Source organism: Cryptotermes secundus, unplaced genomic scaffold (assembly GCF_002891405.2).
Source record: "Cryptotermes secundus unplaced genomic scaffold, Csec_1.0 scaffold2724, whole genome shotgun sequence".
Lineage (NCBI taxonomy): Eukaryota > Metazoa > Arthropoda > Insecta > Blattodea > Kalotermitidae > Cryptotermes > Cryptotermes secundus.
The window spans coordinates 11580-38909 of NW_019741327.1; the positions used below are offsets into that span (position 1 = coordinate 11580).

The 27330-nt window shown below is 39.6% G+C and overlaps 2 protein-coding genes across 3 annotated transcripts; one reads left to right on the plus strand and one right to left on the minus strand.

Moving 5' to 3' along the window:
• Positions 1-1986: 1986 nt before the first annotated feature.
• LOC111872733 lies at positions 1987-10294 on the minus strand. The gene is made up of 2 exons (XM_023866892.2): positions 8569-10294; positions 1987-8500 (listed from the first exon to the last, which is right to left on the minus strand). Exon 2 carries the CDS (start codon positions 3256-3258, stop codon positions 2230-2232), a length of 1029 nt encoding a protein of 342 aa, XP_023722660.1. The 5' UTR covers positions 3259-8500; positions 8569-10294; the 3' UTR covers positions 1987-2229.
• A 1952-nt stretch (positions 10295-12246) lies between these two features.
• On the plus strand, positions 12247-26101 carry LOC111872732 (zinc finger protein OZF). 2 transcript variants are annotated; one of them, XM_023866889.2, is made up of 3 exons: positions 12247-12525; positions 20371-20513; positions 24253-26101. In XM_023866889.2, the coding sequence occupies exons 1-3, from the start codon at positions 12459-12461 to the stop codon at positions 25474-25476; spliced, it is 1434 nt and encodes a 477-aa protein (XP_023722657.1). In that variant the 5' UTR covers positions 12247-12458; the 3' UTR covers positions 25477-26101. The 2 variants fall into 2 exon arrangements, with proteins under 2 accessions (XP_023722657.1, XP_023722659.1); XM_023866891.2 differs by having other exon boundaries at positions 20376-20513.
• The last annotated feature ends 1229 nt before the right edge of the window (positions 26102-27330 follow it).

Genomic DNA, 27330 nt, shown 5'->3' on the forward strand with positions numbered 1-27330 from the left:
TGTATAAAAATAACTTTGTTATACCTAAAATGTCACTTATTCAAACACAGTGTTGAACACATTGCGATGAAGTCCATACTCAAGGCCTAACTAGACATTTACAACATCAAATTATTATAAACTTGTCCATATATCACATAAGATCTTCGTCAGTATCCAACACCAGGACATCATCCTCCTCCTCTTATGAAAATATTTCTTCATGAATCAAACAGCTCACCAAATATCAGCCTATTCTGAAATCTCGCAGAGCTCTGTAGTCCCATTTCTTTATCCTACTCTAAACTCATTTGGATAAACTTCTGTGTTGCACATGACGCCGGTCCCAAAAAGCAAGGTGTGTGTGTCTGTCTGTCTGTCTGTCTGACAAATATACAAAAACATCGAGAGAAACGGTTCCCACTGTATACTGCAAATTTCTTAAAGAAACAACCCACACCAAAACAGAAACCCAATACCCAGTCATGAAAAGTAAAATTATGTTAGCTTACTTTTCAGATTCCTTTAAACATTAGATGGTAACAAGTCAAGGCAAGGACGCTTTCCTGGAGGAGTACCCATGCATAGGTACACATCACCTGTACCAGCCACAACTGCTTCATAAAGTTATTCTGTGCCACAATTCTGAAAGCAAGACCTGATCATACTGTTATGCAATCACTCATAACATTAATATCCAGCACAAAGAATGCCATGTCAACTAATCTCATGTGAATGTGCAGACGGTGCTTGTAAAGGGAACTTGCTATGGGTACTTCCATCAGTCATTGGGCTGTCACAGCACACACACACACACACACTACGTGGAGAACTGACAGGCCTCATTTTTTCGCCAAGAAAAGAAAGTAAGCTAATAACAGATATGACAGTGCCTACAATGACAGGTACCTGAAGGTGGGAGTATAGAAAACTCCTAAAATATCAGGTTTATACAGTTTGTATAATATGAATGAAAGGACAATATCTAATATAGCAGTGATGATATAATGAATCATTCATCGCCACAAACTACAGAGTCGTAGCATTTACTTCGAGCACCTTGAGACCTCTCGTGTGTTCAGCAGCCTAACCAGAATCCTTAAAAAGTGATTCTTGTTGCTTCAAGTTAGAAATGCTATCCGCTGCTTCCTGACACCAGGACTGTTGCTCAGTCTCGCTTATATTCTGCTTCAATTGTAGATCTGATTACTACTACTACTATTATTATTATTATTATTATTATTATTATTATTATTGTTAGTGGGGTGGGACTGAGACCACTTCATACTGCAACCACTACTAGTATATTGTACCAGCCCCAGATGATCGGTGATGGTGACTGTGCAGCAGTTTTTGGAATGAAGATTGGCAGGGGAGAAAACCTGCCCCTAGCACCACTTTGTTCACCACAACTCCCACATGCTCGAACCCGGGTTGCTAATTGCGTATCCTGAGATTGGAGCTGAGTCCTGCTTAGCAAGTAGCCAGTCACTACTGAACTACTTAAGAATTTCCAAATGTTTATGAATCCGAATGTTCATTGAATTATTCACAACAGCTAGTCACATGTCCCTGTCTTAACCCATATCGGTCCTGTCCATACTACAGCATTCTAAGATCCATTTTAATATTATCCTCCCACATGATTGATTGATTGATCAGTAACTGTCAGATGACAGGTCCACAGTCTCTTCCAAAACAGTTCCTCCACTTAATGTGATCTTCTGTTTTTGGAAAGAGACTATCCAGGAAAAGTGATAATGTGGTAGTTTTTCCATTTGCTTTCCACATCGCAGTACAACAGCCGTTCAAACCACTCTTGTTGCTATACGAACTTGAACCATCTTGAGCATCATTTGTTCTGTGCTTCAAGTCGCTGCTGATGACGCTGCTTCCGGCATCAGTTTTTGGTTTTTGGTGTCTCTCTTCGTCTGATGCCTACCCTTTGACCTGTCCAGCAAGGGAGGCCCTGCCAGTAGCTACGCTACCGCTGGTATAGCTCTCAGGGTCCTTGGCATACTCAAACCCCCTCACCACGATAAGGTGGAGACACCAACGAGGGGGTAATTAAAACCAATTAAATTAACCCACAACCATAATAACATTATTTAATTTAAATAATAAGTTACTATTTTGTTACAAGTATAATTTACAGATTTTGTTTTAGTCCGCTCCAATACAATGGTTTATATTGCGGTTTTATTTTGCTTTGGTCCGCTCCAACGCTTTTGGTTTATATTGCGGTTTTGTTTAGAAGCTTTCTCGAAAGAATATGTCAACATTCTGTCTTAGAAAGTGGGTTCCGTCTTCTATTGTTTTGCGACCATAGTCGTCATATAGTAGACGCACTTTTCTGACAGCGCATTGTGTTGACTTTGCTTCTTTAATTTCACACTGCAAAGCTGTGTGATAAATCTGACTCTTGTTAAAGGTTAGCATATTATTATACAATAACCTCATCATGGAGCCAAATCTTTTGTATTTGTCCAAATGTTTGTACAATTGTGTTTGACAAATACATTTTCTAAACCTCTGATGTTTGAGGTTTTCAATCGCTTCTGCGCTAAGCATTCTTGTAACGATTGGATTTTGAGGCTCTATTTCTCTTTGCCTAATGAAAGACACATTGGAGAATGAAGCCCTAAATTGAAACTTTTCAAAACAGTTTAAACTGCTTTCAATTGTTTCAATTATATTCGGATAGTTTTGTGCATTAATTGGGAATTTGCAATCCTTTTCAATATTAAATTTTGACATTTGAACACTTTTGACCATGACGCTTTTAGTTGCAGTATGAATATCATGTTTATTTGATCTCATAAGTAACTCGTCTCTTGAGTCTTTGTTCCTATCATTCAATATCAAATTTGGTTGCATTACTCCTTGCACATATCCGTCTTTGGTGTAAACCACGGAGTGGATCTTATTACGGAAATCTTTTGAGGACAAATAAGTATGCTCAAATGATTCTATCTTATTAGTAATTGGTAGTACATGACCGAGTTGAGGTTCTGAATGCATTGCCTCAGCTACAGCTGATCCTACTTCTAACAAGACAGTATTCATTAATACTTCTTCCATCTGTGCCTCTTCTTCCACAATTAGCCGCTCGACGGGTTTAACAGTAACGTAAGCCATTTGACGTTTATAATACGCTATACGTTCGGCATAGTCTTCATCATAATCTGAGTTCTCAATTTCTTGATCAGATTTGTTCATGATGATACTTTCGACTTGCACATCGCATCCGAAAATGCTTTCGTCTAGTGTACTATCCATCTTTGGTAACGTTGTCCCGAGCCGTAATGATTTATTTTTGTTGACCTAAGTCAAGGAAGCTTTGCTATTTAGATTTATGCGTTCGGCGTATGCCACATAAAATTTTAAGGTTTTCACCTCTTTAAATAGCGGTGCTTCTTTTCATACACTGACGTGTATGAGATTTTGATTTTCAAATGAAAATCTTCCTTAATTATTGTTTTCATTAAGTTCAGCTAATTAAAGCTTTTTCTAATGAATAATCAAGGTGTTCTCAATTATTGTTCTCATTAAGTTGAGCTAATTAAAGCTATTTCTAATGAATAACTGAGTTTGTAATAGGTTTTTCTAGTCCTGCCTGACTCCAGATCCTAAAACTGGGGTTATATTAACCTCCCACATATGTCGAGATATTCCTAGTGGTCTCTTCCCTTTTGGCCTTCCTAACAAATCCTATATGCGCTCCCCTTTTACCCCATGCCTCCTCCTACAGGCCCTTCTTATCTTATCCTCTGCAACCGTTCTACTAGCTCCGGTACAGAAATTCGACTCCTCTCAGGCCGTGTTGACTGGCCACGACTTGGGTGATTAGTGGGGCATTAGGCATAGAAAAGTCACACTCAACACCAATTAACTGTTTTAAGTTTTTATTCAGTAAGTACTATATAAATGGTAACTGCACCGTAGTGACTCACTTCACAGTTTAGTGGATGTAGCTTCCTTACTGTTTACTAAAACACACACGTTAATAGTCACCACAGAGTGTAGATACGGGGATCAGAACACGTGTACCTCCGGTGAATGTAAATTTCAGAGAGTCCTCTCATCAAGCAAAATTCGAGCAAAGGACTTCAGATTATGATTGGTTGGACCGGGCAGACTGGGAGGTTGCTTATCTTTCTCCTCCCATTAGAAAAGCGACTATCTGCGAGTGTAAAGTTTAGGGGGTGAACTTTGCCACCTGCTGCGTGGCTGTCAAACTCGGATTTTTGGGTAGCAGAAAAGTTTAGAATTTCTAAAGAACTCGGTCTTGTGTTAAGCATTAACTTGACTGATTTACGGATGGGCAGCTGGCTTCTAGCTTGACCCAAGCCACTTGCTGCAGTCTCAGGGGGGGAATCTAAAACTGTGAGAAGAAAGTGAGGAATTTCACAGAACCCTAACCATACACAAAACATCAATTGACCATCACATAAACTGGACAGTTACACCTCCTTGGCTTGAACACGATAATTATGCTTGAGGACAAGTACAAGTTATGAAGCTCCTCATTATGTGGTTTACCCAACTTCTTGCACAGTCCTAAGCTATTGTGTCTTGCATAGTTTGGGCTATCTATGGGAAATTCAATGTCTGATCCTTTCTCTCTAAAGAAAGAAAGAAAGTTTTGCAGGCGTTGTAACAATGAAACTTGGGTTCAATTAGAAATGAATTGTCAAGCATTGACACAGTGCTTTAGTGTAAGTTATATAATTCGTGGCAAAGGACCGGAAAGTCTTTTTGTCTCAGTGTATCGTGTCTGTTATCTGCGGTCTGACATTTTGATGTGGTTATGTTAAGTATGATACAGCATAGAAAGGAAATGGCTCACGACTGTGTCCATTCTTCATTGGAGATGGCGTTAAAAGTCAGTCTTGATGCATCATTCAACATCGTGCAGGACTGGAAAGGAATGCAGGAGAAAGCAGAGGAATGTAACAGGACAAAAGCTTTATATTACACATGATGAGACTTAGAGAATATTGAGGCAAATCACTTAACAGGATATTTTTGTACCTCGCGAACCTCATGAATATACATATATTTTTCTTCACTCTTCATTGTTCTCCACATGTTACCGAGTCTGCAAATCATGGAAGGAAACTTGACTGCTTTACCCCGTAGCCATTGGATAGGAGGCTGAATCGGCCCCAGTGCTAGTCCGGATGTTGTGAAAGGAACCCCGGCCGTGCAGCATATAGCCCGCAAACTATCCATATGTGCCTCCTGCTAATTTCAAGCACGTTCAGCAACAAAACAATGAAGTCCTTTATGATGTATGTGCCGCCCTGAGAGTAGACCCAAGTGGAAAATAAACAGAAATATAGTAGATGTTACTTGAAACTCCAATGGAAATTTTGCAGATTGGGATGTACACAAATTTCAGTTTCTCCATCAAGACTGCTAAGAACATTTTCAAAGTATTCATCCTGTTGTGTCTCTTAACGTACTTTCAAATGGGGCAGTCAAGGCAACAACAGTAGTAATAATAATGCTCAATAAGACAAAATATATACTACCATATCAACATTTGTTTATTTGTGCAGTTCTTATTGAGACATGTTTCGCCCTTTATAGGTTATCAGGCAATACATAACCAATAGCAGACGTCCATGATCTGTGTGCAAGCATTAAAAATATTAAATATGTATACACCTTCCTGACAGAAACTCAACGAAGATTACTCCAAGTTTCCTTCACAGCGATTTCAATAAAACTGCACAATGTTATGATGTTCTAACACCCTATGTATGCACCCTTCTTATAGAAACTCGAGGAAGATTACTCAAAGTTTCCTTAACGGCGATTTCCATAAAACTGCACATTCATAGGATGTTTTAACAACCTATATATACACCCCTCTGATAAAAACTCAAGGAAGATTACTCCAAGTTTCATTCACGTCGATTTCCATAAAACTGCACAATATTAGGATGTTTTAATACCCTATGAATGCACACTTGTTTTCGTACCCTACACTATTTTTTACTGAACTCTTAAGAATTGCTTATGTATGCAGTATTGATGAAGGAATATTGTAAGAATAATGAAAAAATATATCTTGTAGTTTTTTTAAAAAAAGTTTTGGTCATTTTTCATGAATGCAAAACTGCGCGTACAAGTTATTTTCATTAATACAACATAAATTGAAAGAAATGAAACTATATTTTCTGAAGTAAAATTAACAAAGTCATTTAAAAATAATGGAATATTTACTGAAGTGCTGTTTGAATGAGTACTAGTGAGTTTATGCATTATGAAACAGACGGAAACAGGTTTTGTCTTTATTCAGACAGAAGTTCCCTTGGCATTTCTCACAAATTTATATCCTTTGCATTTAGGATGTTTGCATGTTGTTCTCATTCCATACAGGCCAGTGATTGAAGGGATCTGATCTTACTCTGTATTGGGTCTGATTTGCTTCGTCTGCCAGTCTGGCATAGAGTTAGGGCCAAATCAATCTGAACTACTTCTGATTCATTGGCCTATCTGTTTCAATCAGCATCCTTCGGTACAGTATCCAGGAATTAATAACAATGGTGTCAAAGAAATGAAAAACAGACGCAGATACCATCGCTTTGATCTCATTTTTTTGCGATGTCTTCCAATATTGCTGTCTAGTAAATCAACATTTCCCATATGGGAATTATAAACTGTAACAACTGCTGGACTAATGTGTGCTCCTTCTTTCTGTTAGGACTTCCGTTTTAGGCATTTCAAAAGAAAACACACATTGCTGTTATATTTATACAAAACAGTGGAAGTGCCCACTGACTCAACGCTTGTGATATATTCTTCAGAATAACCACGTGGTATTGAGGTCTTTTTCATCTTGAAATTTGCAAGCTGGAATTCTGTTCCACTGAATTATGCCCACACACTGAATACCTTGCTTGAATAGATACACAGCTAAAAGTACAGATGTATAAAATCTGTCGAAATATATCTTGTAGTTTTTGTCTCTTGGTATTTTTCTTGACAGACGAATCACAACGTTCTCACTGGCTCCAATATCAGGTTCACTAACAAGTCAAATTTCGGGTCATTTTCTTGCCCGCTGTAAATCTCGATTTTATGAGTAAATCCCATTTCCCCACATAACAAAAAGTTAACAAAAACCCCCGTTTATGGGGTTTATCCTTCATGTACATTTTCATATGGTGCCTTGTCTTAGTGGCACACATCTGCTCGTCAATGGACAGGCGTTCGGTCATACGCACTGACAAACATTTCTGGTTCATATAGTCCAGTATAGGTCTACTTTTATACAGTTTATCATGAGCAGGATTTTGAGCGTCTGGTTGCTTGGAATTATCATTGAAATGCAAACTTCTGTGCAATTTCTCAAAGTTCCTGTCAGACAATCTGTTTTACTAATTCAGTTCCAGTAATGTCATTCCAAAGTTCACGGACACAAGCAGGTGGAGCCAAAGAGTTTACAATACATATGCCAATAAATTTATAAATGTCATAGCTGGTGAAGTCAGTTGGCTTGTTTGGGTTTTGGTGGATGCTGTATAGATTAGTTTCATCTACAATTTTGCTTATTTCGTCAGTAAAAAAATATCTGAAAAATTGTTATGGTGTTGATAGCTCTAAAATTGATTGGGGCAATTTTGTATTTCCTTCGAATGGGAATAGGTCACCAGAAAAAGGAGCACTAGGTTTTTTCCACAAAATATTTTTTTTTGTGAACCAATTCGTCATTTGTCCGAAGTGGGAGCTGCAGCCACAGATGAGTCTTTTGTATATGAATTCACTGTTTGTGCAGCAGTTTCAAGCTCACTTTCACTATCTGACGATTCCAGGTCCTTGCAATTTACTGTAGGGTCTGCATCTCAATCGTCAAAGTCCAACCCATCTTCACTATCAGATGGACGTTCCAGCGCCATTAACTCATTAGATGTCATTACTTTACGTTGTCCTTTGTCCCAATATTCAAATGAATCCATCACGGGAAATTTTTATCATTACCAACACAAGAAACTGAAAGAATTGAGAAACACGTATTCAGTATTACTATACAATGCGAATGGTCAAGCAGCAATACTGCGCACTATTGCACATGTGCAAAACAAAAGAAAATGTGTATTACTTACATTTTATTCTGTAGAACTATATGTTATACGATGCTGCACTCACTAAATAACGAATATAATTTTTTATATTGCAAAATGCTGATTTTAACCACAACAAATAACCTTCACAAGACGGCACTATGCGCCAAACTGAGAATCCTTCTCACAGCAACCCACAAACCAGCTGTTGTCGATAGTAACGCCGACTGGTGGGAAATTCCTGCTTACCACTTTAAACGAGGGGCTTAGCTAATGTGTAAAGTAGTCTGCAATATTAAAATTCTCAAGGAGAACTCAGGAAATTCAGTTCAAACTTTGCTTTGCAGATATGCAAAGCTGCGCAGTGAATGGTTAACCTATGAATTCTCACATAGCATGTGATAATAACAATCTTTTAATTGCTGATTGTGAAGAATACTCACCACCTGTGCGGTCAAAGAAGTCTCCTCCTGATAGAAACTCAAGGAAGGCTGATTGTGTTAATACTCACCACCTGTGCTGTCAAAGAGGTCTCCTCCTGATAGAAACTCAAGGAATATGTACTCAAAGTTTCCTTCACGGCGATTTCCATAAAACTGCTCAATGTTAGGATGTGTTAACACCCTGTGTAAGCACACTTCTTTTCGTACGGTGCTTTGTGCATGTTTTTTCAAGTCGATCCCCTTCATAGCCACTCTCTCTTCTGAACTTCTTTGTGTCAGCAGCTTTACATGGTTATGTGCAAAAATATAAATGAAATTAAATGTTTAATTCCTCTCCATCTTAAGGACAGAATGTGCAAGACAATCTGCTGTACTGCACACTGAAATCCTAATCAGTTTTCCTTTAAATTTCACGCTCGTTAATAAAAAAAATTAAGAAGACTGAGCACTTATTATATTGCACAGATTTATTATCCTACAATCTGTCTTGATTATTAAAAGGCAATGAAAGCTATGCCTGGGCTTTTGACTAATTAAGGACCACACCATGAAGACATATGGGGGAGTGGAATTATAGCCCCACCACTCTTAACCTTGGCTTTAAATGGAAGTGAGTGGTCAGCTTCATGCCCCGGTTGCTTTACCACCAGATACCCATTGCATAGGATGATGGGTGGCCTCAGAGCCGGTCTGGACATGCCAGGAACCAAACCCCAACTCCACAGCCATCCAGCCCATAGCCCAGTTGCTATACCAACTGAGCTAATCCAGTTCCTATTATGATTATTACAGTTATTTTATTTTCTGGAAGCATGTTGCTTAAATACAGATATTTCCATACAGGAACTAAATGGACTGACATAGCGGTAATGCTCATAACCTGTGGTCTGAGGTTGTAAACTCAAATCTTAACTAAGGAATCAGATATCCTGCCATGGTTTCTGTTTTTCTTTCTGTCTCTCCAGGCAAATTCTGGGATTGTACCTCATTTGGGCGACTACTGCTTCCTTGCTAATCCTCTCCAAATTACTGCTCATCTACCCATTCAATCGGAGAGTTTTGGTCTAGCTACTTTAAGTGTTATGAAATACGCAGGGCAAATAGTGTTTCTCACACTTTCTATATAAAATCCATTCAACCTTAGTTCCATATAACATGTTTATAAACAATAATAGCGCACTTCCACTGTTTTCCTCCGGTGTGAATGTCAAGGAAACGTGAATCCAGACATCTACTTCCCCATATGCCTTCAGGGTATAGTGCTTAATTAGTTCCTCACAGGGATAACTTTACCTATAAAAATATCACTTATTTTAATGTACGTACACTCCAACACAACCACAACAGGATATTAATGAACTTTTGGAGCATCCAGTAAATAATTAGTTACAGCATTTGTTTAGCTTTGTATTGTCTTTCTGTTTTGTTTCTTTGTTATGCTTGTGACCAGTTTCATGTCCATTGTATTTTTGACTTGTGAAATATATGTATGTATGTGTATTAAAACTGACTTCATTTTTCAAAGCAAAGTATAGCTACGATGAATTGCAATGTGATGGTACAAATACATATGCCGGATAGCTCAAATTCACGTCACAGAATATAAACATGACAGATGAACTATTCCTCTTCAAATCTGTCAATTATAACTCTGAAAGTTTCCTGAGTCCATGGCAGATTTTCTCTCTGGCTTAACTGTAATACAACCCCACCACCCTCAGTAATATTATATATTGTCACGTGTTGGGTATGTCAGGCACTACAAATAACTTTACGTGGGTTTCAGATTTAGCGAATCTTTATTGGACTGTAGCGGTTGTCCCGGTGATGGACGTAAGGTAATGCATCACAATATGTATATTTCCCAAGATTGGTGTAGTTAGTTTATTTAAATGTTATACACCATGCACTGTCTTAACATATATTTTCCTAGTTACATGGGCTTAAGTGTGACACCAGTGTGCCCTAGTGTGTGCTTATTACTCTTATCAGATGTGTTTTCTATTACTACACAAGGAAAAACTAGCCATATTTATAATATCCAAGTGATGTGTGCATGAACAGAAAACCTGAAAAACTGCTGAGTGAAAATGTCATGTGAAGTGAAGTCTTTCTACAGAATACATTTTTGCTAACTGCTGGAAGTAACAAGTTGCCTACATTTCTTCCAAAACACAGTAAATGCTGCATATGTTTTACTGAACTCTGCACTAAATATGGGCTTTCCTGAAAACATGTCTTCATACATGCTGCACAGTAATATAATGTTCCACACACACTGCATAAGCCAACTACATTTTTTTTTTTACAAATTCCCTTTTACCAGTTTCTCATGCCTGCAACAACTGCAACATGTGGTTGCTTCCAGTATCTTAATGTGTTCGGTGATTGACATGGTCATATGTTGGACTCTTCATTTATTGTAATACTCTTAAAAATTATTTTGATGAACTCATAAAAGGTTGGCTTGCATTTCAAGTTACATATTGTACCTAATTTGATTATTTATCTGTTTGGTAGTGTGTTGTATTTTAATTATAAGTTAACCATGTGAAGCGTGATAATATATTGTTCAAAAATTCTAATCTTTAGGCATTTGGGCAAAAGGATTTCAAGAAAGATGTATTTAATGATGCGACTTGTTCTGAGTGTTACTTTTGTAGCAGTTATGAATGCCAAATAGAAACGAAATGAATCGAGTACTTACTTTCCAAAGCCACCTTCACGAGGGTTCGGAAAAATTTCCCCCCAGCCACAAAATCCATGAAGGTATGCAATATTCCTCTTCCTGTACTGATTATATTGTAACTAGCCACCACCTGTGAAAGAAACAATTGCTTAATGAAAAACAGAAAAATTCCAACACTAGAACTCTAAAGGCAAACTACTGCAATCCAAAATACTCAATATTATTATATTCATTATTCACCGGCAGAAAACAGGGTAAGATACCGGAAGTTACTTCTACTGCACAGGTTTGGTCTCACGTATTTTTATTGTTATGTTCCTTATAACAGTTGTTATATTATAGTGATAAATCACTGTAAATTTTATGTGACTTTGACATGTGAGGTATTCGCTATTATTTCTTGACACGTCCAATTGTATTCGCTTCAGTTATGGACTAAAATAAAGTTGGAAGTTACGCTTTTATAAGTCCCTTTATTAACACAAAGGCCTATTGGGCTGCATCATGAAAACGAATTAATGAAGATATCGCCTTTTACAGATACTATAGTAATTTAACTCAAATAAATAGGATCGACTAAAAATATGGTTTACAAAGCGTCAGCTGTCGCATCCAACACATAGTTTTCAAGATAATGAGTACCGCGATTTTCTAGGACAGAAGAGGGTAAGAGATGCCTCAGGGCATTATACAATTTTACTAACAAATTAATTTATTAATTACCTAAATGCTTACCTTTATGTGGTCAGGTCTTCTTTGCTATTTCTTATATGATATTATTTTCGCAAAAATGACAACGAACACACAAGAAATCCAAAATGTTTTTGGAGCTTCACATCTTTTACCTCTGTAACACACGACCGTTGCACAATCTACAGCTTTTTGGCGCCGAGGCTAGCAAAATGGCGACTTTTTTAACTCAAGGAGTCAAAGACCTACATGTTGACCTACATGAAATCGATGAGATAACAAATTAAGATGTGAACTCGTCAAAAAAAAAACTAAAAAATGTGGAGCATATTGTTTATGTTCAGAGTTCAAAGACAATATGTATAGCTCCACAGAAGGTGGGAAGATACTAATTTTTCACACTGATAAACGTAATCAGTATTACTTCAGTAGTATAAATTGACTGGTCTTCAAACCAGCTGGGATGGCCTACTAAAATCAATGCAATTGGCTCATTTGCCTGGAAGGTCTGAGGAAAACCACAATAAGCCTCTGTCAGAGTAACTGGTGTTCCAGCCGCGATTTGAACCGAGAACATCCCGAATGCAAATCTGGAGCTGTACCGCTAAGCTAATCTGCCAGTACGCTGTGGATCCGCGACAAAGAGGAAGTCTGTGTAGACTCCCGTTCCTTTTGCTGTTGTTGCTGCTGCTCTAATTGTTGTTATTGCTGGCGCTATTGTTGCTGCTTTTGCTGCTCTAATTGTTATTCCTGGTGCTATTGTTGTTGCTGTTGTTCATGTTTGCTTTTCCTGTGGTTATCCTTGTTACTTTGCTTACTTATTATTATTTGTATCATCATGAAATAATTTCATATTATTGATCTTGGCCCTTATTGTTTTATTATTATGTAAACGTGCCTTTCCAGGACATAGCTTGCATATGTGTGTATATACACGTATATATAGTAGAATCGCTGTATGAGAATGTCACTCAAGAACTGTGTTATATGAAAGTGAATCAGTGGAAGGGATATCCGTGGAAACCGCAGCTATACTCGTAAGTGGAAGTTACAAAATTTTCAGCTGATATTTCACTATCAATATGGAACGTAGGGTGGGAATGTATTGTACAGATTGCTTTCCAAGGAAATGGAAGACATTCATGTAAATTTCCATGTGGAGGGCACACGAGCTGAGCTGACTCAGCCAGTGAGTTTTCATGTAATTAGTAACATGTCCTTATTTCGATTCCGGTCGGTCTGACAATTTGTTCCTGGGCCTCTCCAGCAAATTCAATATCTTATTCGGTTCCCTTCGAAACACTTGAACATATAGTTCTTCTCTCCAAGACTGTTGCTTACAATGAAATGTTGCTGGTTACTTCCCCACTACTGAGGAGTGACTATATTGTATCAGTCACTCATTCACTCCCATATCACTCAAGGAATCTTTGCAAGGGCGGTGATACATTCCGTTGAATATAATGAATTTAATTTTGAGAAATTTCTGACGCAGGGCCGTGTTATAGCTCAAGCGGCTAGTCGCTGGCTTCCCACCGCGGCGTCCCGAGTTCGATCCCGGGTGTGGTCAAGTGGGATTTGTGGTGGAAAAAGTGGCGCTGGGGCTCGTTTTCTCCGAGAACTTCGGTTTCCCCTGCCAATCTTTATTCCATCAAATTCTCCATCATCATAATCACCCGGGGCAAGCTACAATAGGTCAATCAGTGGCCGCCGTGCCGAGTGGATCCAGTTGGACTCCACCCCCCACTAAGCGAACTTCTCACTCAAGTTTTCTTGGTGCTTCCAGAAATGGGAAATTATGAAATCGCGATCCCTTGCCCCTCTGCGTCGTCTCTAAGAAGCGAACACGCGCCGTTGTTCTTTCTGCCTGTACTTGGTTCCATTCCCGTCAGCTGCTCTTTAACCGTCAATTTTGATGCATTTTCTGCCCCTGATATATATCTTCTTTGCAGTGAGGACTGAACTCTCTGCTCATAAACGTAACTCTCATTTTCATTAAAAAGTTTCATAAAATGATGTTCTAGGTTCTCCCTTAATTTATAGCTACTCATTTCAGCTGTGTGTGTGCATAAACGTGTTTTTGAAGGTACGTGTCGTTCTATTGCACTTTGTGGATTGAATCTTAATAATGATTATGGAACTGATTTCTCTTGATTTCTACTCTTACATTATAGAATATGCCTCTCGTTGCGTCATCATATGAAGGAACACTTCTATCACTGGAGTCACCTAATCCATACAAGTCTTCTTATTGAAAACTGCAATCGTTACGTTTTCGTTTCGCCGTATGGTTGCGGCAAATTGCCAGACAGATATGCTTAGCAAGTAGCCGAAACAGTATGCTGTAGGGACGAGTGAAATGAACAACGGCTTTCATTCGGGTTATCTAATGCTTAATTGACTGGTTTATATTCCACCATTATTTTTTTATTGCTAGTGGGGTGGGACTAAGTCCCTTGTACTGCGGCCACTTCTGGCCTATTGTACCAGCCTCAGATGATAGGCGAGGGTGATTGTGGAGCAATTGGTGGAATGAAGATTGGCAGCGGAAACCGAAATACTCAGATATTTGGGAACAACGATAACAGATCGAACCCTGATTCAGGAGGAAATTAAGAGGCGATTGAACTCGGTTAATGCTTGCTACCATTCAGTCCAGAACCTTTTGTCTTCTCGTCTGTTGTCCAAAAACATAAAAATTAAAATATACAAAACTATAATTTTGCCTGTGGTTCTGTATGGGTGTGAAACTTGGTCTCTGGAGAAAAATGCATAATGAGGAGCTTCATAACTTCTACTCTTCTCCAAGTATAATTAGAATGATCAAGTCAAGGAGGATGAGGTGGGCAGGTCATGTAGCACGAATGGGGGAGACGAGGAATGCGTACAGTATATTCGTGGAAAAGCCAGAAGGAAAGAGACCACAGGGAAGACCAAGGCGTAGGTGGGTGGACAATATTATAATGGGTCTTAGAGAGATAGGATGGGATGGTATGGATTGGATAGATCTGGCTCAGGATAGGGACCAGTAGAGGGCTCTTGTGAACACGGCGATGAACCTTCGGGTTCCATAAAATGCTGGGAAATTCATGAATAGCTGCAGAAGGGCTCAGCTCCATGAGTAAGTAAGTATGTCTTATGGCCCATTTGACAGATTCTGAAGACAGTGTGTGGGGAAATGAGACCAACGCATGGCCGCTACATACACAGGGTAACACAGACATCAGTGCGTAGCACTGCTCTCCCTTTCCTTTTCAAAACTCTACACGCCCCTTGTATCTGATCCTTACCTTCCTTACAGGAGAGCAAACAGCTGTTGTCACAGATTTTTATTAGTCAATTTCAAATTATTGTCTCTGTTATTCTGAGAAACTTTCCTGCAACTCTGGCGATAGGAATTATTTCGTTCTTGAACATCGGAGTTGGCACTATGAAGTCACTTCTGTTTCATTCCACTGGGAGACAAGGAGTTGGCGCTTAGCTGTAGAGGAGTCCACGTGTTCCTCTGTCTAATTCCTGGTTCTGGAGCAGCCTAAGTAATGTAAAAACTTGTTAAACAATAGTTTTATCAGGAATGATTTTCTCAGGTTATGATATATAAGTACGGACGCTGTTTCCGGGAAAATATAAGTACAGTGGAACCTCGCTTAACGAGCATAATTCGTTCCATAATCTTACTCGTAATGCGAAACACTCGTTAAGCGAAACAGTTTTTCTTATATAAATTAATGTAAAATACGATAATGCGTTCAATGCCGAAAAAAATATTTAAAAAAAATTATGTACAACGTTTATTCAAAGAAAATGATATATACATTGTTAAGGAGCGTGAATCATCTTCATCTTATGTTCTATGCGGAATGAACCAACCTGGAATGCGAATTCGACTTGCAGAAAAAAAAATTGAAATAATTAGTTTATTATTTATGATACATATCTAATTCTTTTTTACTAGAAAGCTGTCTAGAGACATTTGTTTTTGCCGACGCTTCAAAATTTGATGAAAATGCGACACAGCATTATCATTAAATAAATTTGTAGCGCTCATAGCCACTGCCTTATTAGGGTGATGCTTCTCAATGTACGATGCAACAGTTTCCCATGCTTTCAGCATTTCTCTTATTGCGCCAGAAGATTGTTGCTTTGCTGTTACCTCCTCCTCTAACAAACTCTCCTTCTCAACTTCTTTCTGTGAAACGCAATGCAACTCCAAATCGTGCAAATCGTTGACGTAGACTGATTGTATGTGCGTGCTAGATCAGCCACGCTCACACCTCCTCGCTTTTCAATGATTTTACGTTTCATTTCTACGGTTATTTTTATTCTCCTATGGCTGTCTTTTTGCGGCTTTTTCTTCGGGGACAGTTTTGAGTGGTAAAGATGTCAATGGCGTGATCTGAATTACATTAAATGTAGTCTCACAAAACATTAAGACAGAATACAGATCGCGTGGGTCAAACTGAGGAAACGGGGGCCAAATTTCTTGGACGGTGTTGACGACACAGACTTGCAAATTTTCCCTTTGCAGCTGTTGTCAGTTTCTGGGTGGGGACTATCCTATCTTACAGCATACACCATCGAAAGATTGAATGACATTTAAACTGAGCACGATGGTACAGCGATAGAGCATTGGACTTGTATTCAGGAGGTACTCGCTACGAATATCGGCCGAGACACCAGCTATCCAGACAGGATTTTTTTGCTTCCTCAATCACTCCAAGCAAATGCAATGATCACAATTACAATGTGCCAACATTGTCTCCTTCCAGATCCTTTCCAATTAATTATTCACCAACTGTTCCCATCACTGCACCGGACAGTGCAAGACATTGAAGCCCCGTCAAGACAAAGAAGACGGACAGGATGACTTGTGAATAATGATGTGACGTAATTAGGGAAATTTCCCGGAGTTCTATTGCAGCCGCCGAGGAACATCACAAACAACCTCTCAGTATAATCAGTGACCTGGATGGTATTCGAAACCGAGACCTCCCGATACAAGTGAGAAGCGTTACCGCTTGAGGCAATTTGCTCGGTAACAAAATAACGTATAAGATGCACCTGCATTTAGACTGTCGAAAAGGGATTCAGTCCTGCTCCGTGTAAGCATTCTGATTATGCGAATATGTGTTCATTGCTACCTATTTACTGTAATTACGAGCACTTATTTCTCTGTTCATACCTCTCCGTTCTGTTATACACGTGCAGCGCAGTTCTTCCATGTTCAGCATATTCACGTTTTAGCAAACACACATGTTGCTCCTGTCGACAAGAAATGCTTCTGTTGTCGCTGTGAACAGCGGCCAAATTTCCTAAATTTCTTCATGATACATGAAACATGTAACACGAAAATTCTGACACGCTGACAAAAACTGCGACTCCTGTAATTTCATAATTTTTTTATACTTTGCGTGGCATATTTGTGTTAATATTAATTAAAATCACGATAGAAAATACGTGTTCATGTTATTTTCCACTTCCAAATTTTATTTCAGCTTAACAGAAAGCTAAGAGGGTAAGTCACTTAAACTGTGCCGCCTCTGGACTCTTGCGTTTAGCCAATCAGATAGAATTCCGGTCACTGTCACAGGGTAATTGGCGCAGCCATTTCTTGACGGAAAACTCTGGAGAACAGTAAAAGCCTAATTTGCTTAGTTTAATTGGGCAGTAGCTGCGACATGGCACAGTTGTGTCTACGTCATCAGTGAGTCACTGACTCAAGATGCAGTTGCTCTCAGGCGTGCAGTGACCGCGGCGTCTGCATCCATTTTTCATTTACATTATAAATCCATGCAGAAGAGTCTAGGAGACATTTAACACAGTTTGACAAAATTCCTCTACTTGACAAATTAAAAGCAAACCGCTTGGCACCAGTCATGGCCAACTGGCGGAGATTAATGTAGAGCCGAATTCTGCGAATAGAGCAAGCGAAACTGCGAGACGAATGCACATGACGCCACGGACAGCTGGGGAATTCCCAAAAACGAAAGAGGCCGTCAATCAACGATCCTTTCTCATAACTGGACCAGTTGTAGGTCGTAGCGTTCCGGTTTTGTGAAGCAAGTCAGAGGACTTAGCTAGAAAAATGGGTCTTAACTTTTTCAAAGCATCAGTTGGATCAACATCTCGATGGAAATACGTTTCGGATAAAACTCAAAAAGTACACGGCAAGGAGAACGGTGATGATGCTGTAACTGTTCAGTTATGGAAAGCCACAAAGTTGCCTCAGAAATTTTGCGTAAATCAAACTTTAAATGCTGATGAAACACTTGAATTTATTTCATTCCACTCCGGACGGTCCAAAAGCTACGGACACCCAAATTAATCTGGTTCAGAGGACGCAGTGGATCGTATAAATCTGTTATGTTGTTCTGACATGTCAGGAACTGCTAATCGACAGTTCACCAGTTCTGTATTCGCTAATAAATGAGAGGAAGAAATCTCAGATTTTTATTTAAATTATGGTGATTTGAGACATAGAACTATAATGATAATCAACCAAATTTTCCCACTTCGTGACAGATGTGCAGCACACCCTCATTTAGATTCTTTGAAAAGTATCCAACTGGAATTCCGCTGTCCCAGGACATTTCTGGTACATCAAATGCACGTGGGAATTGCAGGAAGAAAATATGTAGATTTTATACTCGTATAGCACGAATTTGGTAAACCACATGCTCGAAGCAATTCAAGAAAATCTACTGACATCATCTTCAGCAGACAAAGAGGTCAGTGCAAGGGCCGATGTTGTACAAGTAGTACAGTACAGTGCCCATAGTTAGCGAAGAGTGCGTACTGGGGCCTTCAGAACTGCTCTGCTCACTGTGTCTTTACACACTCAGCCTTGGACATGCCGAATAAGGCCGATAGTGAAAATGACGTCATATTGAAATTCAACACGTCGGACCTTACGAAGTGTTTTCGTGCATCAAGAGTAGTCTTCAAAGTTATAATAAAAATCCACACTGGGACTAAGCAATTGCGGAACAAATTGCGCTGAAAGACCACAATAAATCAGAAGCTCAGGAAAGCAATGAGGACGATTCGACTGAGCGTGAACGAGTGGCTGATCAGGATGCTAGGTTATTCACTGCTGGACTCCGACTTTATTTCATGCACGAAACCAACGGAGGCTGTCACATATCTGAACTAGAAGCTTGCGCGGTATTTGTTCTGTTGCAGACACTCGATCAATTCCTCCCGCGTCACTAACTGTTGCACGTTTATCATGTAAATAAATCTAATTTGCTTCTACGGTAAATCCAGGAACATTACTGAAATTTACGCTATTGTTTCAGCTCATCTAAAGTCAGTATATTTGTTACTTAATAAACGGAAGAATTGTCTTTAATTTATCTTCAGTACATGTACATTTATTGAAGGAAAGATAGAGGGGCGGATAGAAGTGACCAGAAGACGAAGAAGACGTAAGAAGATTCTGGATGACCTTGGGGACAGAAGAGGATATTTTCATTTGAAGGAGAAAGCTCTAGATCGCATCAAGTGGAGGAACTGTTTTGGAAGAGACTGTGGACCTGTCGTCTTGACAGATTACAGATGAATGAATGAATGAATGTACATACAAATTTTTAACCCTGTACATGCATGCACCTTAGTTTAACTGGGTCGAAGTACTGTGGCGCTCATGTGTTCAGGTAACCGGATCCACTGTCTATCCTAGAGCGGTGGGTGTACATACTTCTGCGAGTTCCATCCCACCAGTCATTCCGTATCAAGTTAAAGGCAAACCTCTCTTTCCGTGAATGATGTCTTACAATTATGCACGTTTTGTCTTCGTGATGTCGTGCTTAATTCCTTAAGTTCAAGGATGAATTTGCTTATATTTTCGACTAGTAGTAAATTGTAAGCCGATCACAGTGGCCGCGCGATCTTAGGCATGAATATTCTTCTCCAAATAGAACAATGAAATCGTGGGTTCGACTCCTATTTAACGCATGAATGTCTGTGTGAGTTTATTCTGTGTTTGTGATGTTCTGTGTAAGTGGCGGCCTTGTAACGGCCTGATCCCCCGTCCGAAGTGTCCTAGCGATTCTGTATAGGATTAAGAACCTGAAAAAGCAATCAAGGCCCAAACGGTCCTAGAACCACAGCCAGAGTGAGGCGCAATATTGTAAGTTGAATTTTGTCATAGAATATGTGTTTAATGCTTAATTAATTCAACTCAAACTTTAAGGCCACAAGGCCAAATTTCTTCTTAGAAATAATGGAAGGTCAGAGAAAGTATTTAAAACAGAGTAACGATCAATATCAAGCAATGAAAAGTGTTCAATATTATAAACAAAATCTAAATGCATATTACTCTCGCCGATTCCATGTTTTATTTCAAAGCATGGAATTTAGCTTTGGCAGAGTATTAAAATTCCCGATTCACGTATTAAATTATAATATCAAAATTTCTGTCTCTAGTTTCTTGTCTAGGAGTGACGTGTTCCCTTCCTGAAGTGCCAGTGTCTAATCCTTTGCGTGTGTTCAGCACAGAATAACACAAGAAGCATGACAAGTGAGGAAGAGCGCCTCGCGAGATTGCGAAGGACGTTGCATTCCTTAGCAACTCGAGTCCCCAAAATAATTCTGAAACCAGTTGACTCGACATTTCCTGTTCTGAAGAATCAGACGGTAAGTGTCATGCATTTAATTATGAATTTATATAAGAAGTATTCATGTCGTTAACTTTCTACATTCCATAAATATACGTCCAGTTTAAATTATGTGGTAACTTATTAAAACTGTTTTTTCTTAATTCCTGTAAATTGTGAATATGGCGGATCCCTCTACACACAACTTCCACGTAAACTTTCTAAGATCCGTCTTAAAACTAAGAATAACAAAACGCAGAAGAACAGTACTCATTCAGTTCACTTTAAGACACAAACCCACAATCTATTTACCCGAAGTCCAGCCGGGTATTACTCGCTCATTTCTTCTTACGTCATCCTGTTGGCTACTTTCGAAGAGGTTTCACCACAAAAAAAAAGTGTATGAATTTGTTTTCAGGCAGTTCTAATTACATGATAAATCTTCTCAGTATGTTTGATTAGATTACTATAAGCGAACAGAAAAAAAGCGCCATGTCAAATTTGCGGCTCCCATGTCGATGCTTGTGAAGATAACTGGCTGAGAAACATTTCAAAGTAGTCACTTGCAATAACTTTTATACTAATTATTTTCTCGAAGTAATTCATACCAAAGCCATTACTTTGTAAGGATAAACACATGCAACATTTGGTAATGTGTAACTTTAATTCTAAACAGTTTGTCTGATAATAATATGTACTAATACGTAGTGAAAACTGATCATGTTTTTAAGTAAAATAAAAATTTCGAATTAATCATACTCTCGCACACTTAAATACACCGATAATAATTCACAAGTTTACATGACGGCCAATCCGAAAGCACATAGCAACTTCAGTGAGAAACCAAAATCTCGCATGCTAATATTCAAAACCTCTCAGACAGCTTAAAGTACCATACATAGTTGGTAAGGCAGCCTTTGATATTAGTTGAGATTAATAAAATTTGCAGATAGCAAGATCAGCAATCGTGACAAGTACAACAATCAAAATGCAGTTGATGTATATCATATTTGACATACCCTGACAGACAGCTGGATGATGAATAATATAAACAATTTCAATAAATTTAAATGTAAAACTTGTCAAATTCATAAAACAATATTCATTCTACTTTAATATAAATAACAATTAATTAAACATTCAAGTACATATAATAAATTAGTACCTCAAGCCAATATATACACCCCAATATAGAGATCCTATATTAATGAGCATCTGTTCGTACCCTCTGGTTCGCAAATCTGTGTAAACGAAAAGAAATAACTTTCAAAGAAAACGTATATCAGTGAGCGTCTGAAGCAATATTCATAGCAAGATATTTTACATAAAGTGGAACAGGCGACCCTTCACCCCTCACATCTTCCCGTCTACGTTTGCCACAGAATAAAGACTGGTCTATTGCGGTGTGTGTCGGGGCAACAGACCCCACAGACTGTATTTATGGAGAGAAATTTGTGCGTGTGTCAGTTTGTGTTGTGGAACATGCTGTGACACATTTCCACCTTGCTCCTTTCTCATCTGAGAGAAATTGAAAGGTGAAAGCTGCAGTACTGCAACACTACAGTTCCTGATAGCGTTTGTGTTTCTTTCAGACTGTTAAATTGAATGCGACCAGTACATAAGCTGCAGTACTGCAACACTACAGTTCCTGATAGCGTTTGTGTTTCTTTCAGACTGTTAAATTGAATGCAACCAGTACATAAGCTGCAGTACTGCAACACTACAGTTCCTGATAGCGTTTGTGTTTCTTTCAGACTGTTAAATTGAATGCAACCAGTACATAAGCTGCAGTACTGCAACACTACAGTTCCTGATAGCGTTTGTGTTTCTTTCAGACTGTTAAATTGAATGCAACCAGTACATAAGCTGCAGTACTGCAACACTACAGTTCCTGATAGCGTTTGTGTTTCTTTCAGACTGTTAAATTGAATGCAACCAGTACATAAGCTGCAGTACTGCAACACTACAGTTCCTGATAGCGTTTGTGTTTCTTTCAGACTGTTAAATTGAATGCAACCAGTACATAAGCTGCAGTACTGCAACACTACAGTTCCTGATAGCGTTTGTGTTTCTTTCAGACTGTTAAATTGAATGCAACCAGTACATAAGCTGCAGTACTGCAACACTACAGTTCCTGATAGCGTTTGTGTTTCTTTCAGACTGTTAAATTGAATGCAACCAGTACATAAGCTGCAGTACTGCAACACTACAGTTCCTGATAGCGTTTGTGTTTCTTTCAGACTGTTAAATTGAATGCAACCAGTACATAAGCTGCAGTACTGCAACACTACAGTTCCTGATAGCGTTTGTGTTTCTTTCAGACTGTTAAATTGAATGCAACCAGTACATAAGCTGCAGTACTGCAACACTACAGTTCCTGATAGCGTTTGTGTTTCTTTCAGACTGTTAAATTGAATGCAACCAGTACATAAGCTGCAGTACTGCAACACTACAGTTCCTGATAGCGTTTGTGTTTCTTTCAGACTGTTAAATTGAATGCAACCAGTACATAAGCTGCAGTACTGCAACACTACAGTTCCTGATAGCGTTTGTGTTTCTTTCAGACTGTTAAATTGAATGCAACCAGTACATAAGCTGCAGTACTGCAACACTACAGTTCCTGATAGCGTTTGTGTTTCTTTCAGACTGTTAAATTGAATGCAACCAGTACATAAGCTGCAGTACTGCAACACTACAGTTCCTGATAGCGTTTGTGTTTCTTTCAGACTGTTAAATTGAATGCAACCAGTACATAAGCTGCAGTACTGCAACACTACAGTTCCTGATAGCGTTTGTGTTTCTTTCAGACTGCTAAATTGAATGCAACCAGTACATAAGCTGCAGTACTGCAACACTACAGTTCCTGATAGCGTTTGTGTTTCTTTCAGACTGCTAAATTGAATGCAACCAGTACATAAGCTGCAGTACTGCAACACTACAGTTCCTGATAGCGTTTGTGTTTCTTTCAGACTGTTAAATTGAATGCAACCAGTACATAAGCTGCAGTACTGCAACACTACAGTTCCTGATAGCGTTTGTGTTTCTTTCAGACTGCTAAATTGAATGCAACCAGTACATAAGCTGCAGTACTGCAACACTACAGTTCCTGATAGCGTTTGTGTTTCTTTCAGACTGCTAAATTGAATGCAACCAGTACATAAGCTGCAGTACTGCAACACTACAGTTCCTGATAGCGTTTGTGTTTCTTTCAGACTGCTAAATTGAATGCAACCAGTACATAAGCTGCAGTACTGCAACACTACAGTTCCTGATAGCGTTTGTGTTTCTTTCAGACTGCTAAATTGAATGCAACCAGTACATAAGCTGCAGTACTGCAACACTACAGTTCCTGATAGCGTTTGTGTTTCTTTCAGACTGCTAAATTGGATGCAACCAGTGCAGAAGCTGCAGTACTGCAACACTACAGTTCCTGATAGCGTTTGTGTTTCTTTCAGACTGCTAAATTGGATGCAACCAGTACATAAGCTGCAGTACTGCAACACTACAGTTCCTGATAGCGTTTGTGTTTCTTTCAGACTGCTAAATTGGATGCAACCAGTGCATAAGCTGCAGTACTGCAACACTACAGTTCCTGATAGCGTTTGTGTTTCTTTCAGACTGTTAAATTGGATGCAACCAGTGCAGAAGCTGCAGTACTGCAACACTACAGTTCCTGATAGCGTTTGTGTTTCTTTCAGACTGTTAAATTGGATGCAACCAGTACAGAAGCTGCAATACTGCAACACTACAGTTCCTGATAGCATTAATGTTTCTTTCAGACTGTTAAATTGAATGCAACCAGAGCAGAAGATGCACACTTCAGTAAGGAGGTTAAAACCGAGGAACTCCCTGGTGAACACAGTGCAGATTTGTCAGTGTTACAGAACGAAGAGAAGTTTGATTCGTGCGAGATTTGTAAAAAAACACTTTCTCGTGTCAATAATGAGTCGGGGTATACAAGTGTGAGTAGCAGAGACACGATATCTCGTTGTGAAATGTGTGTCAAATCGTTCACTGGAAATCCCAGTTTCTTTGAGACTGTTAAATTGGATGCAACCAGTACAGAAGGTGCATACTTCAGTGAGGAGGTTAAAACCGAGGAACTCCCTGGTGAACACAGTGCAGATTTGTCAGTGTTACAGATCGAAGAGAAGTTTGATTCATGCGAGATTTGTAAAAAAACACTTTCTCGTGTCAATAATGAGTCGGGGTATACAAGTGTGAGTAGCAGAGACACGATATCTCGTTGTGAAATGTGTGTCAAATCGTTCACTGGAAATCCCAGTTTCTTTGAGACTGTTAAATTGGATGCAACCAGTACAGAAGGTGCATACTTCAGTGAGGAGGTTAAAACCGAGGAACTCCCTGGTGAACACAGTGCAGATTTGTCAGCGTTACAGAGCGAAGAGAAGTTTGATTCGTGCGAGATTTGTAAGAAACCACTTTCTCATGTCAATAATGAGTCGGGACATACAAGTGTGAGTAGCAGAGACATGATATCTCGTTGTGAAATGTGTGTCAAATCGTTCACTGGAAAGCGCAGTTCAATACGACCGTTCAGAGTTCGTGAACGGAAGTTTTCATGCAAAGTATGCAACAAAAGCTTCACTAGTCTCTATAATCTAGACAGTCATATCAGGGTACACAGTGGAGAACCGCCCTTTTCCTGTGAAGTTTGTAAGAAAATGTTCCGTCGTCGTTCTCACCGAAACAGGCATCTCATTATACACTCTGGAGAACGACCTTTTTCTTGCAAAATATGTCACAAAAGGTTCACTCAACAATCAAATCTGAATACGCATCTCAGGATACACAGAGGAGAGCGGCCTTTCTCGTGTAAAGTATGTAAGAAAAAGTTCACTCAATCCTCAGGTCTGTACACGCATCTCAGAATTCACACAGGCGAACTACCCTTTTCTTGCGATGTGTGTAAGAAAAAGTTCGCTGTCAACGGAAACCTAAAGCAGCATCTCCTAATACACAGTGCCAAACAAAATGTTTAGTGAAATTTGTGGGAAATTTTCTTCTCATATGGTACATCATGAGAAATTGACTTTCGCGTAATATGCCCAAGAAAGCTTCCACGCAGTGCCGTAGCCTGAGACTGATATAAGTGTGTACATTTATATTACCTGAAGTGCAGTGTTTCAAATATTCAGTTCTGCTATAGCGAATTAAGTGACAACAGAAGCAGAAGTTTCCTCTGTGTACCACATATTGTACTCAAACACCGTTCTCACATTACAGAATTGTATTGATTACTTTGACATTTTAAGCAACGGCTTAAAAAAACACTTCCTGCAGTAATGAATACGCATGCGCAGCATGAGAGCTGCTGGACACGGTGATTTCTATGCGGTCCGTGAGGTACCAGTTACTCAGTATGTAGTGAAAGGAAAGCAGGCGAGTAGATGTACTCAGAGCTTCTTGTTGTTGCTGGGGCGGAAGAACGGCAATACGAAGCTTGCCACTGTTTCTTTCCCACAAGTTCCCCATGTCTGGGCGCATGTGACAAATACAAACTCGGAAACATCTTCCGAGCCCCTTATCATATACTGCATTTCCATATCTACTCCCAGATTTTTTATTTTTTAAGAACTGTTCAAAAATGCATTCATAACTCGTACTCTTCTCTAAGTATAATTAGAATGATCAAGTCAAGGATGATGAAGTGAGCAGAGCATGTAGCACGAATGGGGGAGACGAGAAATGTGTAGATGATATTGGTGGGAAATCCAGAAGGAAAGAGACCACTGGGAAGACCAAGACATATGTGGATGAACAATATTAAAATGGATCTTAGAGAGATAGAATGGGATGGATTGGAGTGATCTGGCTCAGGATATGGACCAGTTTAGGACTCTTGTGAACAAGGTAATAACGTGAAGAGAGCAGTCTTCTGGGATGTGGCGCCCTGTAGGTATTGTGTTAATCGACGTTTCGGAGGAACGTATCGCCTCCATCTTCGGGGTAGAAGAGAAAAGAAGAGAATCCGCGAAAGAAGAACCGGTGTGATCAAGTGCAGTTAGACTACTGTGGAGAATAACTCCAGCTGTATAGAGCAGGACGGGAAGTGAGGGGGGGGGCACATGGGAAAGGAGAAGAGGAGAGGGGAGGGGGCCAGGTTGGGCCAGAATGTAGAGTATTGTGTCGGGGGAGAAAGGCAAGGTAAATGGATGGGCATTAACCCTTAAGGTGGGGGGTTGCTATGTGAGTCGAGCATGGACTTGCGTGGCCTTGTGGATCCGGCGTCATGTTCCGGGGGTTTCTTGAGGGAACAGATGAGAGGCTTCCATGACTTGCTGAGACAACCCCCTCCCCTCTCTGTTCATATTTTCGGGATGGAGTTCAATCTCGATGGCTTCCCTAATGATGCGATCCATATATCGAGTCTTGGTTGCGAGGATGGAGGTATTCTGAAGCTGAATGCAGTGTCCCAAATCAATGCTGTGTTCAGCTACGGCCGACTTGTCCGGATGTTCGAGACAGATATGTCACTGATGCTCCTTCAACCTCGTGTCCACGGAGCGGCCAGTCTGCCCAATATAGACCTTGCCGCACTCGCATGGGATACTGTATACACCCGGTGTCCTTAGTCCAGGCTTTGACTTACCGGAGGAAACTGGATAATTTGTTTGGAAGCAGACCCACTGATTTGATGTGCCGGGACAGCACTCTGCTGATTCCGTTGAATATAGTCCCGACATAAGGCAGGATGGCGACTGAGTCCGGTATATCATCGGGCCGACTGATTTTCGGTCGACGGTTGAGAACTCTGCGGATTTGCCGGTTTTTGTATCCGTTTTTCCTGAATACATCCCCCAGGAGCACCAACTCTGCATGTAGGCTGTCTTGAT